General features: G+C 39.5%; 1 protein-coding gene across 1 annotated transcript; it reads left to right on the forward strand.

The window, feature by feature from the left end:
* The first annotated feature begins 3,018 nt into the window (after positions 1–3,018).
* Positions 3,019–7,049, forward strand: eif4ebp3l (eukaryotic translation initiation factor 4E binding protein 3, like). Its single transcript, XM_074673328.1, has 3 exons — positions 3,019–3,442; positions 5,350–5,526; positions 6,504–7,049. Exons 1-3 carry the CDS (start codon positions 3,310–3,312, stop codon positions 6,530–6,532), a joined length of 339 nt encoding a protein of 112 aa, XP_074529429.1. The 5' UTR covers positions 3,019–3,309; the 3' UTR covers positions 6,533–7,049.
* Positions 7,050–10,891: the final 3,842 nt, after the last annotated feature.

Below are 10,891 nucleotides of genomic sequence, written 5' to 3' on the forward strand. Positions count from 1 at the left end.
GAGTCATAGAATGACCTGAGCAGAGTCCTGCACACTCCAAACAACCTCAGTCTCCTTGGCAGGTGGAGACAATTTCAGCCCTTATTGTACAGAATGTCTGTGTTGTCTGACCAGCCCAATTAAGTGTTGAAGTGTACACCCAAGACTCTCCACCTCTCCTCCTCAAGGTCTCCACCATTTTGATGTCCAGATCCTAGTTAACTCCTGTGTTATCACTGTACCTCCCTTGTAGTCTAAAAATAACCCAAGCCTCCCCCATGCTAAGCAGTATAGAGTGATGTGGGACATGTACTGATTTTTCCTGAACGAGAAAGACTGATGTTAAGCCATTCAGTCCATCATGCACATTTATATATATTTAGACAGCATTTGTATTTGAACTTGCCTTTATGTCCATAAAACTCTTGTTTTGCAAATGTCCTGGATGTCTCATAAGAGATTTTGTAGGCAAGTAATGAACTGAGATTAAAAAAAAAGAGATGGCATCATGCAATCACCTAGGTACTACTCCTTCATTGAGGAAAAATGCAAGATAACTGTTGAGATACCCAGTAAATGGCTTAAAAACTGGTGCAGATTTTCCAGATGCCAACAAAACAACAAAGTTGGCTCAATGCACTTGCAAAAACAGAGAAGGACTGTAACCATATTAACGCACTTCTGGTCATTAACACCTGTCATAATAAAGTTGTACATTTAAGACTCTTTTACTCTTTTTTTAAATACAGAATTAAGAGTTAAAGAATATTTCATATTCTGCCACTGATAACTGAGTTGTCTGAAAAACAACCAATATTGCTGTTAACGTCGCCCTCAAGTGGCCGAAAGATGGTACTAACTTTTTACAGGACAGGACAGGAACGGGAAGTCACTGTTGAAATCTCATTGAGTTTCAAATACTCTGTTATGTTTGATGCTCATTCCTTCCAAAATACATTTGACCGCATCTTCAAGTAGTACTCTCTCTTCCCAAGCATTGTTTGCATTACCTAACGTTCACAGAGGATACATCAGTAGTAAAGTAATTAGGCAGTTTGAATCTGAATGATAACACAAAACCTGCATTTCTAGACCAAAAAGAACGAGCAATAAAATCTGTTCAGCTTTGGATCATGCATTCATGGCATCGTCTTTATTTGTTTACCCAACAAAATCTGAATTGAATAAAAAATTTTTTTAAATATAAATAATCCATCAGAAAACACAAATGGTCAAATATTTGAGATGGAAGTGGGTCAAAGGTCTGAAATTGTTGTGGGAGCTATTCATATTACATACAGACAGTTCTGTACAGTAAAGGGTCAGTAGAGGGCAGTGTTGTCAAATTAGTACCTTGATAATGTGAAGACATTCACATTAGTTGTTAAACTCAAACACCCAGAGAGCACAGTCGTATCCTGTCGTATTGTCACCCCAAATTTGATGGTAATTTCGGGCCCACATTGCAAACACACCCTTAAAAAGAAGTCTTGTAGCAGAAGAACAAAACTTGGTATCTGTCTTAAACATTTATTGTATGGAGAATGTAACTGCTTCTTTTTCTATCTGTATTGTGCATTCAAATAGAGCATTTTTCAGCCTACAGCTCTGATATTTGCTGATTGAACTTTTTCATTTTGTCGCAGAAGTGTTACAATAACAACATGCAGGAGAGTGGCATTTTCCTAATCAAATGTAAAGATAAAGTTGCTTGTTTGAATCTTTTTTTTTTACAGAGTAAATTTCAATTTTAGCTTTTATTATTTACAGAAGAAATTAAAGAAATGAATACATTTTAATTGCTTATTTAAAATGTGCAAAAAGACAAAAAAGAATTAACAACTTATAATATGGGGAAACTTCACAGTTTTACAAACAATCCAAACAACAACAAAAAAGAACAAGAAGAAAAGTCACAGATACAGCTTGTTATGCATATCCAAAAAGGAGTGGAAAAAGTAAAATTGAACAATTTTTACACAGCTTGTTTTCATTATTACCAGCTGCCGTCAGAAAATTATTTTATGTAGTTAGTTGGATAAATTACAGTCAGTGACTCTAGGTTTGCAGGGAAACTGTGTCAAGTGACTTTGTTCTTGGTGAGTGCATATGGGTTGTTGGGCACTCGGTTTTTACGAGAATTATGACAGGTTTAATTGTTTCAAACTTAAAAACTATTTGAATCCATCTATGGTCTGCTGATTACAAAATAAGATTATGGAGAAGTTTTACTGATTCTGAGTAATTCTATTAGTTCAGACCATGAATATAAAAAGTAACAGGGTCTTCATTTTGGGGGTCTCTAAACAGAACAGCAAGATTTTTCATGTCATGACCTGTTATTCAAGAAATTCATGCAACATTATCTGAAGCATGTAGGTTGTGGGTTTTTTAGTCAGGCCCTTTCTTTTTTGTTTGTTCTGCAGAAAGGGTGCAGTGTGGTGCTTAAATCTGTTTGCCTTGCAGCAGCGTTCACTATACAGATCAAACATGTGGTAACACTGTATGGCGTGGCGCAGTACTCTTTAATAACTCAAACACCAAGGAAAATGTTTTGAGAAACTTAAAAATAATAATAAAATAAAAACACTTTCCAGTTAACATGTGTAATAGGCATAGGCTATATTTCTGAGATTTGTATACCACTTTTAACTTTCTATGACTTTTTAGATAACCACTCTACATAAAATTATTGAAGTGTAAAGTTGAGGTGGTTCTCTATATTACTGATGTACAAAGGTCCTACGACTTTTTAGATATTACATTCATAATCAAATTTGATAGCAGCCCACTCAAGTTAAAGTCCTAAGCACATCTCTATCCACAAACCACATGCACCTGAATTTGAGATCTTTGCACTGATTTACCGTCTAGATTTGTGTATTTTACCACGTATACATTTTAATCAATATTCGAAATTTAAACAACATCAGCTACATTTTGAATATACATGCACTCTGCAGTCCGTTAACACCGCCCCCGCGGGCTATCTTTTAAAGTAAAACACTCGCACAGCTTCGCCATTGCCCCACGTGTCTCATGGCTCTTGCACAAAAACATCACGAGTGGTACCTTCAGCTGTGGGAGCTACAAGTACAGCACATGGTAGCTTCTTGTGGAGACGGACACAATCGAGCCCCCAAACGCGTAGCCTGATTAAAGCTTTGGCTTAAAGTTAAAGGTGTAGAACTTTAACTTTTTCAAGTGACCCCAAGACCCGCAACTCTAAAATCGTCCGTCTCTCTTTAAGACTGTGAGGAGCGTGTTAGTGCGTCTTTGAGGAACTTTAAAGCAGTTGTCCTACCCTGCAGAGGCGACTCAGAAGCTAGCATGTCGACAGGCGCAAAAGAAGTTAAAAGTTGCCCCATCCCCACCAGGGTCCTCACCCTGAAGGACTGGTCCCAGCTACCCGACTGTTACAGCCAGACACCCGGGGGGACCCTCTTCTCCACCACGCCTGGAGGTAAGTAGTCGATGCTCTTTGTCTTCATTCCTGTCTCTAGCTAGTTTTATTTTTTACAATTCAGTGCATTTATTGTGTTCCATAAGTTATACAAAGTTATTGGAGGAATTGGCACCTGGTAAGTTTTTAGACGAAGTTGACGAACTTGAGTGGAGTTCAGATTTTGTTGCATACGTGCAAACACGCAGGGCTCTACAACAAGTTCTCGCGAGATGTCGGTTACAGTACAAACGTTAAAATCTGCTGCAAGTATCTGTTTCAAATAGTGTGTCGCGAAAATTACCCATGGCGTGATACAGGAATCATGTAGCACTGTAAATCACAAGCGATAGAAATAGAATAAAGGTGAAAATCTGTCTTGTTGCTCACAGTGTGCAGAGTGACAGTTGGCTGACCCCCACCCTTACCCGTTCCTCGTTGTCAACAAGTTTTCTGTTGCTTGTTTACATGACATTATGATCTATATCTGTGAACAGCTTGCATGGAACAATAAAGTACGGTAACACCATTTGTGAACAGTAATCTGTTTTTCGATTTTTGGTTTGACATTCGAATCACATCGGACATATTTTTACAGTGTTTTAGTGCGGATGAGCCTCCAGGAGCAAAAGTTGTTTTTAAATCTTACACAAAGTATGTTTTAACCTTGAATTACATAGATGGCATATAGCATCACTTTGGAATCTAAGCTCACCATCACTCGTCTGGATCAGAAATACTGTTGTCTAAAGACAACAACTAGTCAACATCAACATGTGTAACTCGTGACTTGTGATTTGAAGAGGGTGTATGTGTCCAGGACTGCAAAGTGATTGGCCTTTGCAGTGGTGGAGGAGTTGGAGGCTGTCCTATCCTCTCTGCTTTGCATTTCAGTAACAGTAGGGAACATTCTGTACAAGTTAAAAGGAGGAGGGAGAGGAAATGTCTAATGCATGGGTAGTATGAGCAGTATTTTTTTATAAGTAGACAGCTCTGGTAAACACTGGAGTCGGAGGAAGTTGCAACACAGTTTGAACTCGCATTCTGTTAGTCTGCAACATGTTTCAATCTCCTTTGCTCATGCCATGTGTGACTAGTCTGACCCCCTTTTTTACATAACAGCTTTGAACTCGCTGCTTGCAAAGCAATGCTTGCGCTTTAGCTTAAATTCCAACCCCCTGTCCCTCGCCCCAACTCTTTCTCCCTGTTTAACTCTCCTTTGTCCAGGACAAACTGCTCACTTCTCAGTCATTACATAACATAACCTTCGAGAAATGCTGAACAGATACTGTACTTAAAAGTTCAAACTCCAAGACAGAAGCACGTAGCATTCCTCGACTCAGTCATGTCTTGGTCAGACTTATCACAACACACCATTTATGACCCTGTTTTTGTTGAAGCTTGGCCCAAGTCCAAACAGTGACATAAATGAGACATGTCAAGTTGCTTTGAGATGTTGCAAGCTGCTGGGTTTCTGCAGAGCTTTGTGCTTCAATCTATCATCTGCCATTCTTTGATACCCACTCATGCCTATTACATCTGCAGCAATTCTAAAACCTTTTACTGTGTCAAAGAAAGAGACATGTGGCTTTAATCCCAAGGCCCCATGCTTCAAAGAGAGAATGTTTTGTGCTCTGATTTCCAAGAACTCACTGCAGAGGTAACCCTCGTCCCTCCCTTCTGTGCCGATGTAGAACCTCCCTTTCCCCTCTCAAATTCCCTCAAATAGAGGCTAGCAGTTCTCCCTGCATGTGCAACTTTCCAAGAATGAAATGTTCTGTACCAATAACACATTCTGTTTGAGCCCGTGATATTTGAGCATCTGGCCTTCTATGTTTGTTTTTGGGATGTTTGCTCTCATCACAGATTCAAAATTTATAAGACAACCAATGTAAGCTGTTTCTGTCTTTTTCTTCACCTAAACACAGGTACCCGCATCATCTATGACAGAAAGTTTTTGTTGGATTGTCGGAACTCTCCTCTTGCCCGAACTCCCCCATGCTGTCTGCCCCAGATCCCGGGGGTAACAGTACCTGCCACGCACCCCATAGGGAAGCTGCAGGATCTGAAAGAGGAAGCGGAAGAGGATGAAAAGGATCTTGCAGGTAAACACATGTCTTTACAGCTCTGTTTGCCACGAGTGCAAGCCAATATATGCAACTGTTTGTACAGTCAAAAGCCACATCTCTGCTGCTCTCTCTGTAGCTGGTGCACATTCTGATTAAAAGAAAACACAATTTGTTTCCCCTGTAAATAAGAGAACTAAAAAGTCAGTTTTATCATTCTGTTCCTGCATAACTGGGTTTTTAGTTTTAGTTTTCATGAGTATATGTTGTGTGATAAAAGGGCATAAAGATGCAGCGTGTGTTCTGAAAATGGAGTCGTTGTGCTTTGTCAAGAACTGCAACAGGAGTGATCTGTTTTCCAGCATGTCTAAGTTAAGCCCTCACAGAGGGAGCCAGGCATGTAAAACTAGACCAACAACTTATAACTTAAGAACCACTATAGTCAAAGATAGATCACCTCTTTGTTTTAAGCCTACTATCAGCATTTATTTTTGCTGAGGGGTTGAATGTATATCGCCACAATATCATATCTTTTATTGCAAACGCAACTCATAAGAGGGTTCATTGACTTCTCAAAATTAGTGTTGACATCGATTCTCTTATGGGGGTTTTGACTGCATAGGAAGTTTTTCTTCACATAGGCAAGTTGAAACAGCTATTTGTTATCATGCAAACTCATTCAGCCATCAATCTACCCCTCTCCATTCCTCCTGTCAAGCATAAGACCACGAGGATTAGGGTTGACCCCCTTTTTCCTTTGCCCCAGTTGTCTGGATTAAACACAGCACATTTCATGGGGTATGGATATACTGGCAGCCTCTTTTTACGTCAAGTGTTTTGTTGTGTATTTTCTTGCCAGTTATAAATGTAAGATAAGGTTCGTAAACTGTCGTCATCTCTGCAGACAGTTAAGGTGTGGTTATGCTTGTGGTACAAACACACATGATAACAACCAGCTGATTGGTAAATATCTGGCCTCTTAATCTTTAACTGTTTCTTCTGTCTCTTTCCAACAGATGACAACCAGTTTGAGATGGACATCTGAGCCCCAGTATTACCTCCTATGGAGAGTTATTAGTTAAAACAACTCCATGGTCATTAATGACTGTAATGCATTACATTTAAAGCTTTTTTCATCTTTTTTTAATAAAAGCTTTTGAGAGGAACCAAAAAAGTATAACCGTAGGGTGTTTTTGACCCTAAGTGTGTTAAGTGCAGAGAGGTTCGAAGATGGTTTGACTGGTTGCTCACTCATTTGGGAGCTGAGGCAGAATTTTGATTTAACTTTTTTTATCTTTTGTAAATAAGAAAATTGCACCATGTAGCCTATTTTTTAAGTTGGGGAATAAAAATGATTACATTACAACATGTAGAGTTTTTCCACTGCAGGAGTCAGTTGTTTTGTTGTTTCCCCCAGAAGAGGGTGGCTTATTTTGTTTGTTCCAGGCAAACAAGTTTCTCCTAATATTGAGAATAGAGCCTAATGAAAATCATCACCTGCTCTGTTTTTGTATGGAGAGAGATGAAATGTGTATAATTTCAAATAAAGGCTAATCAAACTGTCTGCAAACACCTGACTCTTTTTTTTAACTAAGTGCTTTCCACATCCTGTTTAATTTCTTTCATGCTGAAAAGTGCAAGAAAAGACAAACATGGAACTCTCCAATTTATTGTCTCATCAGTGTTCACAAAAGAGGTCAGCATCGTACCAAGGTCGTAAAAGCCTAACATGAATTTGTGAAGAGTTTACAGTGCTGATGTGTTTAAGCATGTCCACCTAACATACCTTGTTTGCAACACCCTAAAACCAGCTTGTGTAAGGGGAAAGCATGAGGCCACAGAAACCTACATGTTAGACTGTTAGTGAGTTGCATAACCACCTCATGTAAAGAGTGTTATATGTTTTGAACTCCTTTCACGCTGATAGTTGGCCCATATAGAAAGAGTTGATTAGTGAAGCAGTTGCCTAAGGCTGTCAGTATAAAGGTCAACTAGCAAAACTTGAGCTACTGAAAATGAAATAATTAAAAGAATTATCCCAATATGTATCATTAATCAGATGACATTTGACTGGCACTGCAATTGAGTATCCAAAAACAACATGTTGGTTAAAGGTTGTTATTTACTTTTCTGAACCGCATTATATATTTGGTATATAATTGCAACAACATACAGCACTGAAAGCTGCACAGATATTTGTATTGCACACTGTGTATTCAGCCTCTCAAACCCTGAGCAGGATCAGGGAGAGGTATGCCTGCCTGTTCCAAATGCTGATCTGTAGATTAGAAAAGTTTGCTGTATAGGAGTTGGCCTGGTCTTAAGGAATGAGGGCAGCTGAAGCCCAAAGGCCAGAGCACACTGAAACCACTCTGCTACGTGCGGGGTGTGGTGTCACACTTGTCAGTAGTTTAGCAGGGAGTTCTCTCAAATATGAATTGTGAATAAAGCCGTCATGGGATTCTTCAGTGTGGATAAAAAACTAATTTTAAGCAACAACTTTGCAGAATTTAGGTGACAACAGATAAGAAGCAGACACTACGTGTCATGTGAAAATTGGTGATGTAGGTCACTCTGCTCAGCTGTTCTTTTCCCATGCTCTTGCAGATAGGAGTCGTCACTGATTTGCATTAGAAAGCTAACACCTGAGTTTTGGTCACCTTTTTTTTTTCTTTTTTGGAAAACGACTAAAAGCAGGTTATGCTACGATACAATTTGTCTCTTAGTTTACCTCTATGTCCATACAGGTTGCTGCCCCATACCAAACTCTGGATTCTTGCTTGGATCAAAGAGTTATCAAGATAACTTTTTTGCCATTTCCAAAAGTCAGGGCACTACTTGGTCTGCGCACTGTTTGTGTTCCCTTGGCTCTCTTTGTAAAACATGCCATTTGACCTGCATGTGATGTTTGAACAAGTGTGTTTGTGCAAAGTGCACGTGAGAAGAGGGCCAGGTGCCAGGTGACAATAGCGACTGCCACATGTACCCACAAAGTAGCTTTGAGGGATTTTATTTTTGGCAGGCAGGGGTGGGGTATCACCCTGAAACTGATACTCAGATGTTCTCTCATGGCTGTGCTTGCCTTACACACACCAGCATGTAAGTTTTTAGGGACAGAGACCAGCATGTGCACTAATATCATATACACTGAGAACATATTACTCAACAGGTTGTCAGCTATGAATTCCTCTACCTTGGATGGCATTTGATGTCAAACGATTACAGCATAAGGTAAATCATAAGGTGAACCAAGTGTTGACTCTCCAGCTCAAAATATCTCTCACATGACTAAGAGGTCAGATGGCAGGGGACCGATTCACACGTGTCCTTGTTTAGGTTTAAAATTCATTATTTTAGACAAAGCTATGAGCTTTATGCATGCAAAAAAATGCCCCAGTAGTCCATCTGAAGTCCAGCATTCTTAATTTGTTATATTTGTCATGCAAGCCAAACAGTATTTAGACATTACACATGGCATAAAATTAGTTTGGTAATATCATCTATTTATAGTCACACCATTACGATTTATGACCATGATATGATGTTGGTACTTTTATTCCTAAATATTCACATATATTCAGATTAATGTGACCACATTACAGAATATTTGTTGTGACGATCCTTTGTTTAGAGAGGACATTTGCCTTGCTGTGTTGGCGTGTGACAATGACACATTAGCCTGTCAGAAGTTTTATGGACAACTTATCCCGCTTATAGCTACAGTCAAAAATGTTATTTATTTGACAAACTGTCATGCTTGAAGACTTTAACCATAAAGACTGTGCTCCAGAAGTGTAACTTTATAGCACAATATAAACACACAAAGCACACAGCACTCTTATGATTTCATGGTAAAGGCTTTTTCTTAGTCAGTGGAGAACTGGTCAGAGGTGTGACTGCTGCACATACATGAACTGCTGTTTTGGAGAAAACCTGCCTTGTTGCACTGCAAACAGCTACACTAAGAGGACCATTGCCACCCCTTGCTTCAGTAAACCCTGATAAACTTGTGCTTCATTGCCCTTTTCCAGCTCCCTTCCCCTCCTGTACTGCCTGCTCCCTTCTGCTTCCCCTGTATGAGGGTTGGGTTGCATTGGGCCGGTTGCTGAGGCTCTATTTTTGTCAGCTGCTCCTGTTGAAGCTGTTGGGACAGGCTCAGGCTGTATTGCCGGAGTGACAGTGTAAACAGACACTCAAACACAGGGCCTGCTTTGTGACATGTATCGTGACAGGATGGGCACAGGGGCAGAGGCTTGTGTCTGACAGGGACTCACATTAAAAAACAATAAAATGAATAAAACAATATGAAAAACTTGGATCACTACTGCATTATTAACAGGAACATTCAGTTTCAAACACATTATACTCCACTGGTGTTTTATTCTCCCAGTGAAACTTGACACAAAGGACAAAAAGATCCTTAAGCTTTGAAAATTACAAGAGTTGTACTCAGTTTGTTGATTCTGCAATGAAAACAAGCCTCAGCCTTATTCACCCATTTTTAATTAACTAACAATTTTTTTGCTGTTTTTTTTTTCATTTAAAAAAACACATGTTCTGGGTTAAAAAAATAATAGTGAGCCTAGATTTGGAATTACACGTTTATTTTTCTGCCATTTGTAAAGAAACTCAAGAAACATCTCTGCTGCCAGGCATTTGCAAAATATGTCACCAGACAGTGTCTGTCACCAGCATCTTTTCCATTCATAACTTTGAACTCATTGTAAAAATAGCTCAATGTTTATATGTCAAAGGTCAGGTCCTTGCTCTTGGGGGTCACCACTGGTCCACAAAGACTCCACACACCTATGTCTGTTCAGTGTAGTGTCTCTTGTATCAATTCGCTGCTCAAGCCTTTTTACCTACATGCCACAGAGTCTGCTATCACCTTACAGAAAGGGCACAAATTCACAAGTTCCACTGTCTATGGCAGCTGTCATGCTGGCTGGCTGCCGGTATGTTACTATATTCATACTCTATTCATGCCATGTCTGATGGAGGAATGGAGGAACTAAGATGATGTTTCACAACTCTGTCCCCCAACCCTACCACCCTTTGTGTCTTTGTGTAACACATGTACGCAAAAGCAGGACTTTTTTGTTGTATTGCTCAAGTTGTGTACTAGTTTCGATAACTTATGGATGAAGACATTTACCCCCCCCCCTCCTCATGCACTTAAAATGTTTACAAAGTAAATTGAGCATGCATGAGCTGGTAAGTGTGCACACATGATCTAATCTTTGTGTATCTGGTGTTTTATGGGTGCCCACCAAAACAAATACTGACTCAAACTTTGTCATGTGCAGAGCAGACTGGAGCCAAACTCTATTCTATTCTGTTTGATGACAAACTAGACACACAAGCTTTTCATCATATGAAACATATGAAACTGAATTTTGTTTCA

The sequence above is a fragment of the Halichoeres trimaculatus genome, unplaced genomic scaffold, assembly GCF_033239565.1.
Source record: "Halichoeres trimaculatus isolate MK-OKI-2021-1 unplaced genomic scaffold, fHalTri1.1 fHalTri1_scaffold_7, whole genome shotgun sequence".
NCBI classification, from domain to species: Eukaryota; Metazoa; Chordata; class Actinopteri; order Labriformes; family Labridae; genus Halichoeres; species Halichoeres trimaculatus.